General features: G+C 40.1%; 1 protein-coding gene across 1 annotated transcript in view; it reads left to right on the forward strand.

Annotated features, from left to right (window-relative positions):
* Positions 1-13,705, forward strand: part of LOC140234939 (uncharacterized) — a 62,673-nt gene extending 48,968 nt beyond the window's left edge. The window contains exon 2 of the mRNA XM_072314979.1: positions 10,997-13,705. Coding sequence (XP_072171080.1) covers positions 10,997-13,540 — 2,544 coding nt within the window. The 3' untranslated portion in view covers positions 13,541-13,705. The remainder of the gene's footprint in view (positions 1-10,996) is intronic.
* Positions 13,706-16,222: the final 2,517 nt, after the last annotated feature.

Below are 16,222 nucleotides of genomic sequence, written 5' to 3' on the forward strand. Positions count from 1 at the left end.
TAACTGAATTCTAGAAATCATGGCTTTAGACCTGGAATATCATGTGCAATAACTCTGAATCAGTAGGCCTTTTGAATCCTTCATGCCCCCTTTTTCTTTCACTGAAAGTACATGTATGTTTGAGTCGTGGATCCAAGCAAGCTGGAGTCTGCTTGCCCATGTCTTCGCTTGCTGGGAGGAAGTAAATTTCCTTACTTCCTGAATGTAGTTTAGAGTTAGACGTGTTGCCGACTTTGGACATTGCAACGAGGCACCCGGCTCCCAGTGTAAATTCGAAACCTGTATGAGGATACTCAGAGCACCACTGTCTATCCGTCTCGTGGATGTGTTGGCTATACGTGCTGTTTGCATTGTAATTTCACAATGGCTAATGACTTCTGTTGACGTGAATGACATTTTCAGAGGCGGAAATGTATTGATTTGAAGACTTTGTTTATAATTTTTTATTTTTCAGATTTGGTAGAATTGAAGGACACTTTCCGATGATTTTCATACTTTTGCATTTGAACATTCTGTAAATTGGTTACACTGGGTAGGCCTACAGAGTTTCAGAATTTATAGTGATTGGGATGAGGAATAAGAATTTTGTCAAAATTTATAACAAATCACAATGAACAAGAGTGATGACATAGCTGCACATAGTAATGCATGATTGGGTGCCGAAGGAAGCAGGAAAAAACAACAACAACAAAGAAGACTAAAAGCATGCATAAATTTTTACACAGTTGAAGTTTAAGCAAGTGCCATTGTAATTGAAATTGCATCGCTACATTACACTATCAAATGTGAGCCTCCTATATCATCATCCTTGTTCAGTGTCTTATGTTTTGGGGTCTTTTCAGAGTATTGATTTATCTGCTCAAGGACTATAATAAATGACTAAACAATAAACCTGGAAGATTAACCTAGATAGTTAACCTAGAGTTAACCTAGATAACCTAGAGAGAATAGATATTTCTCACTGCTCGCACATTTCTAGTGCTAATGGACTTTTGACATGTACTAGTATATATCTACTTTCTTTGACACCAGTGACCTTGTTGACCAATCTTTGGCTGAAGAGTGTTTGGCCTACAATAGAAAAAAAAAATCCAGGAAACATTTTGAGAAACACCAATATTTGTTTCAAAATTAAACAGACCCATATGGTTTGAGGTACATTCATTTTGTAATGGAACTTGATATTTTACATACCTATTATGGGTAGGCTGCAGTGGAATTACACACCTAGCTGAGTGTCTTGTGTTTCTCATATGAAACCAGTGCCTAAGACTACATTTTAGGTAGCACCTCATTATTTCTGGGCAAGTTTATTGGCATAAAATAAGAATGGACGATCAGTTTCAGATTTCATGTTTAATTACTTATAACTGTATGTGGAATCCTTCATGTAATTGTAGTAATACGCACACTTTGATTTAAGTTCATTTTGTTATAAATTTGTGATTTGTTTTGGGATTTATGATTTAAGTGAGAAATCCATCAGACAGGAATCTCATATTGCAGTGCAGTTGAGTATAGGATAGCAGCTGTACTATAGAAATGCACCTTGTTATTTTTGTAATAATAATAATGATAATAATAATAATAATAATAATAATAATAATAATAATAATAATAATAATGATAATAATAATAATAATAATGATAATAACAATAATAATAATAATAGTAATAATAATAATGATAAAAATAATAATGATAATAATAATAATAATAATAATAATAATAATAATAATAATAATAATGATAAAAATAATAATGATAATAATAATGATAATGATAATGATAATAATTATTATTATTATCATTATTAATATTATTATTATTGTTATTGTTATTATTATTATTATTGAAGCTCTGATTCACAATAAATTTTGACTCACTAATTGTATGGTGTCTGTACAGTATTCTGTCACTTGCCACTGATATTTGGTTTGTTTCTTTGCAGAGACTCCAACTCTCCCGTTTTCGACGGGAGATCTCCCGCCGAAAACCCATTTTTGCAAAATCTCCCGTTCTCCCGCTTGAGATTTAATTTCTCCCGCCCTGGCTCTGTGTCTCCCGTTGGAAAGGATTTCTTACTTATTGCTATTGTATGTTGAAAAAATAAGCATGTAGAACCCTAGGAACTTCGCACACATCAACTTGGAGTCTCCCGTTTGCTAGGGGTTTCAGGCGGGAGAATCTCCAGATCAGAAGGTGCTTTGGGTTGGAGTCTCTGTCTTTGTGCACTTGAATTATGCTCTTCAGTGTTTTTAAATTTTATGCCAGCATTAGAAGACAGATAATAGAAATGATGTGCAGCACACATGCAAACAGCTAGATACATGCACTTCAAAGACTTGTTTATTTCAAAGACTTTGGACAGCATGTCAGTTCCTGTTTTTCTCACATGCATCGTTTGAATAGTGATGATGGTAGATTTGACGAAAACCATGAAGTTACTTCATATTTCCTGTATCTTGGAGTATAGTTCAAGGCTCTTTGAACTCTTTATGTGCCACGTTCGCACGCCTGACTCAGTCGACAGCGTGCCAACTTCGCATATTCTGTTCAAATGCGTAAACCCGCCCAAACCGATCAATAAAACGCCAAATGCCACAATACAATGAAAGTGTCTCTTACCATTCCGTTCCTCTCATTTACCTAGCATTTTATGTAGTGACTGACCAGCAAGCAGTGTTCCCTACTGGATTTGCGTGTAAACTGTAAGTTTCTGTCACTGTGTGCAAAATTCACGCATTTACAGTAATGTAGCTACAAGTAATTTAAAGAATAGCAATCATGGGTCTGTCATACAGTTTACGTCAAAGGAAGGCTTGGCATTTTCTCTACAACTCTGCACACATGTCCAGCTTTTAACAGAAATGTATAAAAGTTACATAGATCTTAAAAAGAGAATGTTTTTCTAAAAGCATAACTGCGTTGGCGTCTCGGAATAATGTGGCACACAGGGGGTTTCCACCATGGCACTTATAGAGTTAAATATTTAAAGAAAAAAAAAGTAGAAAATCTTGCTCTGGTCAAAACTTCACCTCGATTTCAAGTGCATACTAATAAAGCCGGGCTGATTTTTATCTATATTTATCATTATTTCTTGCTATTCTGGCAGGAGATACAATGCAAATGGTTATTTTCTTAGAAAGGCCTGTAAAACAGTAGTTGTGTCACAAGTTTTGAGGGATGGGAAGTGGAACTTTCACTTTTTTTTGTGTGTCCTACAACTAGAAGTAAATGACACAGAGTGCCTTGATGTATGCCATGCATATTACCAGAAGTTTCCTAGATGGTGAGCTTTGGTAGCTGTCATACAGGTTGCATTGTACCTCTTGGCTCTGAGGAGACATTCATAAACACATTCATCCTGACTATATAGCTGTCTCTTCCTTCTGTCTCCCAAGCTTTCCCTCCCTTCCCATATCTCTTCTGCTTCCTTTCCCTGTACGTTTGTCTGTATGACATTCTGTCCGTCCATATCATAATTTGTGTCAATGATATCCATCATTAATATTAAAGTATCTATCAGAACTATATACCTCTTATCTTTGTATCTCTCTCTCTCTCTCTCTTTTCTTTTGTTTTCTCTTATTCTCTTCTCTTCTCTCTCTTCTCTCTGGAGTGTTTCAGTCATGTCAACCTGCTTTGTTCCTACAGACCATTGAGAGCGTCGCTCCAGTTTTGGACCTCGCACATTCTCAATGGGCGCACACAAACACAAACACCTAGTGCGTGGGAAAGGGATCCCCTCCTCACACGGCAGCCCTCAGCAGGTCAGGAGGTATCTGTGGAGGGCAGTGTGTAGGGAGGGTAAGACATCTAGCACTGTCCTCCTCATTTGAATAATGTATGCACGCCCTACTTCACTCCACTGGGGTCACGGGAGGTCCGTTGTGCAGGGGAAGCATAGTCTTCCGGGTCCAGCCACCACACTTCTGCTTGGTGAAGTGATTAACGGTGCGAGGGGATGAGAGGTGTAGCTGTTTTCAGCTTTGGCAGAATAGAGACTGAATGGAAGGCTATCTCCTTACAGTGTCAATGCTTGTGCATATTTTTTTTTTTTTCGTTTTATCAAATTTTGTCACTTTTGTAATGTGAATCACATACTTGATTAACCATTGCAGTATTGATATACAACGAGCTAATATTGTGGACTAATTATTCCCTTGATTTGATTGATTGAAATTGTAATATTCCTTGTAGAACTCCTTTATGATAATGATATTCATGAAGGGGAAGAGAGAAAGGGGTCTTCAATCTGAGACTAGTTATTGTGTCTTCTTCATGGTTGGCCACCAGTTCTTACCTCCATAATTATACTCCTCAGCAGTGTGTTTGTCAACCAGTACAGTGTGTGTGCCAATGGAGCTTCAGTGTGTGTAGCTTGGCTTCTATGTGTGGTCCAACACCTCCTTCATGGATCATATAGGACCAGACAACCAATTTTTTGTTTATTTGCTTGTTATTTTTTTTTCTTAGAGAGAGAAAGAAATATATTGATAGAAGTAGTATTACTTGGTATGTGTAGGGTTAGGAGTTGGGGACATGCATAAATTTGCTACAATGAAAGCTGAACATTTTTATTCCTATCTAGCAACAACTTCCAAACATTCTGTCACACCCCCTTCCCCCTACTAATCCCATTCAAGTGTGTAGCACATCAGCTGTAGAATGTAAGCTGTCTTTGTAATGTGTAGCTGCTGATATTTCTGTCAAATCCAAATACAGTTTAGGTAAACCAGAACAACTTAAAAAAAAACCAACAAAACAAAACCCTCCAACGACCAACCTGACCAACCAAGCAACTGATTAACGGTGATGATGTATGGAATGCTTTTAACTCTAAAACATGTTTAATTAATGATTGAGTTGGTTCTGCTTGATCTAATATATTCCTGTTCAGCAAAAAAGTTTCTTCACCACAACAACTCATCAAATGGTAATGATTTATGGAAATTTATGCAAAATCAAAGAAAGGGTTCCTGTCTTACATCCTTGACCTCATTTGATTCTGTTTTGTGTTTAGTACTGATAAAGCAGAGTAAAAGTATAAAACCCTTCCCGGAAATTGTTCACTATTGCCACTTTGATGAATTGTAATGAATTATGCAAATAAATTCAAATGATGAGAAGTGCACATTAGTATACTTTTACGTATATTCTTCTGGGTGTTTTTTTTTTTTTTTTTTTTTTGTCAAGTGTACAGTATCCAGAATATTCTATAGTAGGTACTTATGTTAGTATTTGTTGGCCAAAAAAGGTCCCAGAGTATGTGAACAGTGTAAGGGAACTCTGTTCGTTGGTACTCGAGAGTAGGATTCCTATGGAGTCTGAATTTTTGTGTGGAAATGATGGGGGGGGGGGGAGAAATTACCAGATGAGAGGCGATGTTATGGTGATATAATGAAACATCCTCATTTCATCACATCCTGGTGAAATGGTCTGAAGAAAAGTCCTTGTCTGGACTGAGGCTGTTCTCCAGTGACGGTGCTGATGATGCTGCCTATGAGAAGCGAGGTGAATGACCGATGGGGATCAATGTAACCATGGAAATGATTGGAAAGAGACTGCTTAAGTGTCTGCTTTTGACAGGCTTCAAACCTGTTTGCATCCCGTTTATTTCATGTGACAAACAAATGCTCTCCAAGTGATAATGTTGCATTGCTATAACTGCTCCATAAAATATAGATGAGCTCAGACCATCTCGAGAAGAATTTGGATGGCATCAATCTAGGTAATTCTCTCTGTGTCTAATGCATTATGTGACTACCTTCTGAATAACAATATGTGCACTAACACTCACGCAACAGGGGCGGATCCAGGAATTCTGTAGTGGGGGGGGGGTGGGTGCCTTTACTATTTCTTTTAAATTTCTTTTGTTTTAACAAAAAAAGTAAAGGGGGCGTGTTCCTGGTGCCCCTCCCCCTTTTATAAGTTTATGCATTGAGTAAATTTCAAGGTATGGAGAATAAGTGTAATTTCAGTATTAGATAGTAAATTGTTAGCATTTTAACCTGGCCTCTGACCCTTTACATTTGACCTTATGACCCTAAAATTCCCAAGAGAATCACTATCAGGCCCAGATCCGCCACTGCACATATACTGCATATTAGTACTTTCAGCACTCCTGTAGGCTTTCAAATATGGACCTGTCCAATATTCATGATTGATATCCCCATTTACAGTGGATTCTGAGGCCACATACTTTATTGGGTACCATGGTTCTAATGCCCTTAAAACTAAAATTGTACTCAGATGTATGAACAAACTCAAAGGACCTTAGGTCAAAGCACTTCAGGATCACTCCTGTGTCCAACTTTGTGTATGTAATGGGATACTATATTGCTGCCAGCATCACATGTGCTTTGCATGGTCCATGTATTCTGTAGAGATTTGTTGCAATGGATGTTAGTTATACTGGAACACAAATGCAAAATCACATTTGTGAATGCTTCAGTTGTCTGACTGCACAATCCAAGTTAGCTCTGGACTGCACATCTGTATTCATAATGCACCTATTCATTCTCTTTCCTGTCATGTAGGCTAATGCTGAAGAAAGGAAAAAAACAGTAATGTAAATCGTGATTTAAACACATACCAAAATTGTGTATTAATAAACACTGCTGTCGTTAGGAAGTTCAACGAGTGTGTTCAATCCAGTCACGCTCTGATTTTCACTTTTTGAAACATTTCACGTTTATCTTCAAATTCCAAATTTTTTTCATAGCGTCATGTTTACACATTAGTGACTGTGGTGGTACCACACTTCTGCTCAGACCTTTTCAAGCTGGAAATATTGTTAAGCCATTTACCTTTTATCTACAGCTCTTGCAGGACAATCTTTGGTTTATCAAGCCATGCTAATAAAGGGGAAACCAGCATTTTCATGCATTGTGTATGTGTATGTGTATGTGTATGTGTATGTGTATGTGTATATGTATGTGTATGTGTATGTGTATGTTATATGTATATTTATATATGTGTGCTAATTCTGCAGGGAGTGTTGCCTCCATTCGAATATTATACACCTAATTTGATGCAAAGGGGTTCAGTGAGTGTGTGTTGTTTGGTACTCCACTCACCAGCCATTGAGGAAGGAGTAATTTGTCTCAGCACAGAGCCATTTTCTGCCCACTCTGACACTGACAGGGCACTTCCTGGTAGCAGTGGTAGTGTGCGTCCCGTTACGCCCGCAGTGTCACTACTGGAGCCATGCATACGGGATAGAGGTCATATGTGCCATGACATGTAATACAGCCATAACACTTGCCATCCAGGAAAGCCGATGGGCTGTGTGGTGTGGAAGAGTATACATGCACTGCACATCAACATGTGAGAGTTTTAATACCGTGACGGCAACATACAACTGTAAATACAATCATACCGCCATGCAAATGCAACAGCACTGTAGCTAATAACTTTCATTGACTGATCATGTCAATAGTATGGTATTGGAATAGATAGCTAGAGAGAGAGAGACGTATAGTTTGGGAGAGGTATAAATGAGAAGAGAACAGGCGACAAAAATACACAAGATACTCATTCACTGACATTGCACTCATGTGCTCTGTTGGAAAGTATGAAGCCCTGTTTTAGCAGACCCTACCCCAACAATGTTGGAACAATGTTTGGAGAACAAAGTTCTTCTCTTCAGGCAATAAAACTGCAGGAGAGAGCAAGGGGTAGCGTTTTGCTTGATAGACACACACACTGAAAACCTCTGGGTAGGTTTCCATAACAACCTACCCGTTCATGCGCGAAGGTGGTGTGGTTACAATCTGTGCATGTGGATCGGCAAGCAGTGTGTCATTCTGTTTGGACTATTACGCCTGCGTGTTGAATGTATCTGCGAGGACATTTTAACAGAAGGCTTGTCAGGGTAATGTCAGGGTGATGTTGGGGTAATGCCGGGGTACCGGTAATTAACCAAGCTGGCCAGGGTAGAATTTGGCAAAAGTTACTGCAACAATGTCCGAACAACATTTTGTGGGGACCGTTTTGACAGGTACACTGTAGGGTAAAAAAAAAAAAGAAGATTTCCTGGATGTTGTCATGGTAACTCTGGTTTGAAATGCTCTGTTAAAATGGGGCTTTCGTGTGGCAGGGTGAGATGAGAAATGAAGATACATCAGAGGAAGGGTTGGTTTTACTGGCAGATCATTACCTCCGCCAAGGGCGGAGTTTATGTTTTCATCAGCGTTGGTTTGTTTGCTTGTTTGTTGGTTTGTTTATATGTTTGTTTGTCCGTGTGCAAAATAACTCAAAAAATTGTTAACGGATTTAGATGAAACTTACAGGAAATGTTGAGAATGACACAAGGAACAGATGATTAAATTTTGGCAGTGATCTGGGAATTTTTGTGGATTTTATGAAAGATTTTTGATATCTTGGCAGGTAGGGTCAATGAACTTGGGAGTTCATGCTACGCATATTTGAGGTTTTCATAAGCGCACTAAAATGTGTGCTCTAGTTTATGCTAGGGCGAGGCGAGGCGCGCCATGCAACTGGATATTGCTGACATAACAAAAGGCTCTTACATTGGGAAATCGAGCAACTTTCAGCATGCATACGTACGTATGGGTGGAAATCACTGATCTCTCTGGTAGAACGAGATAGTGGTGGAAATGAGCTGCTTGGTGGAGGTCTGCGCGCTCTCAGAGTGCTTCTCTAGTTTAACAAGTCGTTCATTGCCGACCCAGCATTCACACTCTTAGAGAAACCCTCTACAGGTCATCATTTGTGGACAACTTGGCCTTGGCTGGGCCTTTACTGGGCCTTTACTGGGACTGGCATTCTCTGTGGCTCAAAGAGCACATCCCACAACCGGCAGGGCTCAGTGCAGTGACGGTCATGTTGAAGTGCATCCCAAATATATCAGCCATGTGTACTGATGGTGGATTTCGGCTAGCATAACAAAGGTCACCATCTGATTTAAGAAAAACCAAACAAACAAACAAATGAAAAAAAAAAATGTGTGTGACTTCTTGCAAAGATATTCCCAGGGTATTGGTTTTAGTCTCCCTGCCATGTTAGAGTGGATTTCTGGTGTACCAAGTCAAACTCATTCACTCAATGACCCCCCCCCCCCCCCCCCCTGTTAGTTGTCGTAGGAGAAGACAGTTTGAATGAGGGTAGTGTACACGGTGGTTGTGTCTCTATTTGCTACAAAGTATTGCAAAAGAGTGAAAGCTAAACGTAGAAGCGTGATATTTGTTAGATTTTCTTACCTGGATTGCTACATTTATTGATTCAGTGATATACTGTAATTGTCAAGATTTTTCCTTTTTTTTTTCATGTTTGCAGTAAAACAAACGACAACTCTCACATGTATGGTGTACACTATGATGTGATTTTGTTACCACATGCAAAGAAGCAGCACCAACATGAGATTTGCTTCACTGTACTTACTGGCAGCACTGGAAATACAAGAATAGATATATGGCTAAGGATATTAGATACAGTACAGTGGACTCCTGTTATAACGAAGTCCTCGGGACCGGAAGTTTTCCTTCGTTATATCGAAATTTCATTATAACCGAACAAACATAGGGTGGATAATGATCAGGCCTGAATTTACTTCCTTGTAACTGGAATTTTGTTGTAACTTTGTTCATTATAACGGGAGTGCACTGTATTAGTTAAGGAAATCACTGAATTCTCCAAGAAATAATGAAGACAGAAATAATAAAGAGAAAAAACAGGAGACCTTTTAGGTGACCCGTTATTAATAACACACACAAATACAACAACCCTTCATTTGTATGAGATGAGTTTTCTGGTAAAATTGTTACTATTTCCCTTTGCTTTTGTTTATTTTCTTTTTTCTGTGAGATTCTGTCACAGTGAAAAGATTTTCATTGTTTTGGACTATCTCTTATGTAAACAGAGTTAGCCTGTACAAAACTAAGCCAGTATGGGAGCTGTTTGAATGCCACAATACAGTACTAGTACCTTTCAACCCAGCTTAAAAAGAAATTACCTGGACTACAGGTAGTCTTCTATGTATCATGCATAATCTATTCTGCTGCTTCACAACCTACCACATGTCTTTAGCAATGGTAGCTTTTTGTAAGCATTTCCAGTATATAAAATACATGTCATGGCAAAGAATATGATGCATGGTTGTAATACATGTTGTCAGTGAACAGGTAAAATGAGAATGTGTTAATAATAATAGGCAGAAGAGTGTCTCTCTTACTGACAAAATACTGCCTTTGATATCAATATTGATCAAATACTGCTGTATTTATAAACTATTATTTTCACGTACAAATACTTTTGCAAATGAGGTCACATACATTTTTGCATGACGTTGTTTGCGCGAATTAATGCTCATGCTATCGTAAGTGCATTGAATACCCCAGCACATAGCGACATATTTGTGTGGCGTTACATTCGAGGTCCAAAAGTGATTCACAAAATTCATGAAAATTAAACCCTTGCGAAAATAACAACTCATACAGTATTTCACATGCCTTCCAAGAGTGCATGTGGCTTTGATGATTCTTAGTGTCTCCGTGAGCAAACAATTTCTGTTTTTCATAATTTTTTTTTGGAAAAGTTTTTCTGTAAATATATCATAGTTTTGTGACATATCGATGTATAAATGTTTTCATGTGAATTCTAAATCCACTTTGTGTCAGCAGTAGGTGCTTATTTAGTAAATATATGATGCCCAGGTTTAAAGTGATAGATGAGAGTTGGAGGCACACATTAACTTTGGAAAGGTTTGAACCCAAAAGGTGCAGCCAATGGCATTTTCACACCATTTCCAAAGTTATCAAGTCAACATATAAATCTACGGATTCACAAAATGTGCCTGTCCAACATGTCTTAATTAGATGGGGCATAAAATGGTGAAATAGCAAAATTTAACCTATGCTTCATTATATTGCTATTTTTCTGTATCTTCAAGGAATGGCTGTGTGTTATTCTTCTATTTCTTATGCCAAAGTTAATATCATTACCACTTTTTGTTTCTTCTTGATCATTGCAGAAAAAGGCTCCCGAGCGGAAGCGACCAAATCCAGACTCTCCTAACCTGAGCGGATCTTCGGACAGCTTGACGAGGAAGGATACGTTGTCTGCCGGTGTAGCTGGAAGTAGCAGCGCAGTCAGGAATGATGCGTCCCCTGCCAAGAAGCCCTGCCTTGACAACAAACCTGCCCACAATCAGGCACCTTCCACCCAAGCTCCCCGGGCAGATCCCAACGGATTGCGTCTCAAGGTTGAGGCGCCACCTGGTGACAGCTGCCAGAGCAACCAGATGTCCTTGGTGCAACCTTCGGGCAATGGGGTCTCAGATTCTCCGGCGCAGGGTGGAGCCTCCTGGAGTAGCAAGGAGGATGTCATGAATCTGTTGCCAATGGAGTCTCTCGACAATGCGCAGTTGCTTAGGATGATAGAGTCTGGGGAGATGAATCCGGATGCATTGGTCCAGCATCTCATGAAACTGGAGGATGAGTTATCTCAGCAGCTTGGTGAGATGCCTGATATGGCAGCCAATTCACCGAGTGCTCAGGATCAGAATAAGCAAGGCGATTTTAAGCCAGGTACCCCCATGAATAACCAGGACAATATTGTTGTTATCAAATCAGAGAATTCAGACTCTTATGACCCAATGATGAAGGGCCCACCAAATACTGTGGCCACAGATGCCATGTTGAAAAGTGGACCACTACCCAGTATACAGGAGTTCAAGTCATCAGCGGGACATAATTCCTTGAGCAAGTCTGAGTCACAGCAATTGAACACCTCGCAGACAGTGAGAGGTGCTTTTGATGGACAAAGTGTAAAAACTGTGTCAAGCAGTGGAGCGCCAAATATGGTAGCCCAGTTGAACCAACCAACTCAAATGCAGGCTTCCTTTTCCACCACATCCCAAATGAACTCACAAGTACAGATGCCATTTATCAGTCAGCAAAGCAATGTGGTGCCCGCCCAGCAGCAGGCTTTCATGACTTCTACGCAGCAGCAACAGCAGCCATCGCAGTCCCAGCAACAGCCTCAGCCTCATTCACAGCGCCAAGTTCAGCAAATGTCTTGGGGCCAAGTCAACATGCAAAATCCTCACATCCCCAACCAAGCCCAGACCCTTAGCCGTGCTCGGATGGTAAACCCAATGCTGAACAATGCAATGAACACTTCCATGTCAAGTGCAGAGCAATTGACGCAGTTTGCCAATAACCCCATGAGGGGACAGTCTCCCCAGCCTGGACGTCTGCCTAGCATGGTGCAAACATTTGGACAGAATCGGGCAAACTTTCCACCTCCTAACCAAGGGATGGTTCCCACTGGTCAGACAGGGAATGTTATGACTCCCGGTCAAGCTGGTCAGTTTACCCAGGGTCGACAGCTGCGCATGAATTCGCCAGATATCCTCCAGAGATTGCAGAATCCTGCCAGCAACCCGCCACAATACACACAGGAGCAAAGAAACAAGCTCCTTGCTAACTTCACCCAGCAGCAGGGGCATCCGATGCCTTTTCCAAGGCGCCCACCTCCACGTTACGACGAGACGCAGCGCCGAACCTCAATGCCATTCCAAGGTGCTGTCAACACAAGCATGCAGCAGCAGCAACAGCCACAGCAGATGGGACAGCAAGGTATGATGTCGCACATGACCTCCCCCATGGGCCAGAATATGCGAGCAATAGCTCCCACCCAGGGCCAAGCTCGCATGCTGCCCAACCAGCTCACCAACGGCATTGTCACTGGGACCGGCACTGTGGCCACCCACTCGGGAATGATGCAGGGGATGGCCCAGCAGTCTCAGCAGCAGGTCTTGATCCAGAGGTTGTCACAGCAGCAGCAGCAGCAGATGAGGCGGCAGCTAGAGGGCCAAGCCATGATGCAGCACACCAACATGGGTGGTGGCAATATGCAGATGAGTGCCCGGGCGACCCAGCAGCATGCTGCCACCATGGGCAACCACATCAACATGGGACATCCATCATCCAATGTCAGCATGGACCAATACCCTCGGCTTTCCATGACAAGCCAGTGGCAGAACCAGATGATCCAACGCCACCGACAGCAACAGAGCAACAGCTTCCAAGGCAACGCCATGATGCAGCAGTCTTACCCTCAACAGCCGCGCTTCCCACAGAGAAACCTCCCCGGACAAATGTTAGATTCCAGCTCAAACATGAGAACTCTGCAGGATATGACTTCACAGGGTGCTCTGAGCAGTGCAACAAACAGTAACCCTGTCATGATGCCTCAGCAGCACTTTGTGAGCCAGCAGCAGCAGCAGCAGCAAATGCAGCAGCAACCCCAGCAACAACAACAACCTCAGCAACAGCAACAGAGTAGCATGCAACAACAGGTTCCAACCAACCCTCTGGCATCAATTGCGAATGGGTCTGGTGTCAGCGGAACAAATGCAAGTTTCAACACATCTGCTCAGCAGATGCGAATGAACATGATCTCTGGTAGCGGCAGTCAGCAACAAAGCTCCAGCAATGGAAGTGAGATGCTAGATATACTTGAGAACATCATAAAGAATGATGGGACGACAAGAACGACTAGCCAGATGTAGAAATGCACATACAAGGACAGAGTAAAGTCTAAATTATGAAAATACTTTATGAATTTGTAAAGATAATTTGAGAGCAAGAAAAAGAGGAGGTTTGTATTTATATGAAAATATGCATGTTTATAATTAGAGTTGTAGAAATCCTACACATGTAGGTATTTTTAAACTAATATATGGCTATTTGCCTATGTCATGACTTAAATGTGATGTCATGTGATTGTCTGGAACAAGTCGCATGTAATTTTTCATGTCATTTTGATGAAAGGAATTTTTTATGGTAGAGTCTTGTGTAAGGTTTTAATAGCAGTCTCATAAATCTCAGGTTTTTAGCATCAATGAAAGTGATGGCTAAACTTTTTACAGCTTATTAAACATCTATATGAAGGGAATATGAAGTTCTTTCCTATGAAGTGCATCCATTTTTGCAAGCAAAAAAAAAAAAAAGTTGCCTTTGAACTTCATCTTTGACTAATAAGGATGTGATGAACAATAATTGTTCCTTGTTTCTAGAATTGCTTTAGTTTGGACTTATGCTCACCTAGGAAAATTTGATTTTTTTTTTTAGTTTAATGCCTTGACAATGAAGAAACACCATCAGAAGTATAGAGCACCCATGGCATTTTAGGGATAAATTGCAAGAATGTGACATCTGTCATCCTTAACCAAATCAATGCATTTTCCGACCCAATAGCAGTGGATATCATATAACAGTGCTCAGAAAGCAAAATAGGTTGTTGTTGTTTTTCTGAAGTTACCCATGTGGTAGTATCTTTTCTGATCAGATTTTGCCTGTTTCAGACTGCTGTAAAGCAAGAAATTTTCACGGCATGTAATTTTTCGCAAATTGCCACTGGCATTCAATGCATATAGTGCACCCAAGAACTTTTGCATCCTTTTTATTTTGGGGAATCTAACCCTCGTAAAATTTGCGAAATTGAAGTGCACATAAAAATTTCGGGTTTCACAGTATTGAGAGTATAAGTGATGAAAACAATTGCTTGTTTGCTTGTGGTGTGTTACCCTGTTGAGGTGGGTGGGAAGGGAGTGAGGAATTGTGTAAAAGAGCATCATGAAAATATGGCAATGCTACTCCTTGAAAAGACTAGATTGAAACAGTCCTGATCTTCTATGGCTCATGCATTTCATTCTAATGGGGGCTGCAGAGGCTTGAAGCAGAAAACTTTGATTTCCAAGCGGAGACATCAGATGTAATTGCTCTTGTCTGTGGGAAATGAAACTTATGTTTCGATGGAAAATCATTCAAAGGTGTAGTCACGTGACCACTCCCATCAGTATGATTTCACACCCCCTTCCCTTTCTGCCCATCTCCTCCTCCCCCCCCCCTCCACAAACAGGAGTAAACCATTCCATTCACAGATGTCACACATTAAAAATGGCAAGTTTTCAGGAAATAACAGTCAATCACATACACATGTTCACACACACACACACACACACACACACACACACATACACATTCACACACATAATTTTTTTTTTTTTTATGGCAGGGTATATTTCTGAGAGGGAAGTTGAAGAGAGCTCCGGTTTACTGAACTTTTTGAGAGGTGTCCATTGTCCTGCGGAATAAGGCTATAATACATGATGTAATCTTCTTGTTCCGTAGTAAATGTTGACTTGAAGAAAATATGGAGTCATTTGGTCTGTTTCGTGATTTTGAAATGAATAATCTGGTTGCCATGGCAATCCAAGCCCCTTTTGACTAGCTGTCCGTGGGTTGCAATGAAAAAGACATTTTTGTGTGTGTGAATTCTAGGTGTTTCTAACCATTGGTGAACTGACTGGACAGTCTATGGCATGAAATCTCTTCTCATAGAATTGATTCAGTGGGCTCACATTTAAGTTAATTGATTGGAAGTGTCTGTCATTTCAGAGGGATAATTAATGCTAAGGTTCAAATCGGAAACAAACACACAATTACCATTTTGGTAATTTTTGTGGCGTATGTTTGATTCACCTCAACTTTACAGGGATTTTTGTTGTATCAAAAGTTTATTGTAGAAGGTATGAAAGGAAAAATGGCAAACAATGTTGTTCATGTAGTAGTGTATAGTTACTGCATGCAGTAAAGAACCTGATAACAAATGCATTACATTCATGAATATTTGGGGCTGTGACATTGGCTACTGTGAGCTATCTGTTGCTTTTGCTTCACCCGTCAATTTACTGTGACTAGAATTTATTCAACCTGCATTGGTTGTTGCTATGTCAGGCAACTTGCAGGAATGAATGTTAAGTGAGTTGATGTAATAAATTGGAAGTGCTGCTTGGCATTTGGTATTAGGAAGTTATACCACTGAGCCCTGTGCAAGCAGGTATGTATTATAATCAAGTAGCTTTTAGTAAAGAATTGAACTGTTCTTTGCATTTTTTTTTTGAGAGAGGAAAGAAATGTGTTTGTATAAAATTGTCAGAAGAGGGAAAGAGAACTCAATGTAAAGAGATCAAGAGTCACTAATTTTTCTTTCCCTTCAATCAAAAAGTAATCTTTTATTTTGCTTCTTTTCCAGTGTATTTGTCCATATTTATTGCTGTCATAGAATTTATGTGTGAAGTAGTCATCTGTTTTGCAGTATGCTTTTATGACTTCTTTTTTTTTTAGCATTTTAATGCACATGCATCAGTCCAATAGTGTGTAAAGCTCTCACCCATCCATTATACTTC

Source organism: Diadema setosum, chromosome 11, assembly GCF_964275005.1.
Source record: "Diadema setosum chromosome 11, eeDiaSeto1, whole genome shotgun sequence".
Lineage (NCBI taxonomy): Eukaryota > Metazoa > Echinodermata > Echinoidea > Diadematoida > Diadematidae > Diadema > Diadema setosum.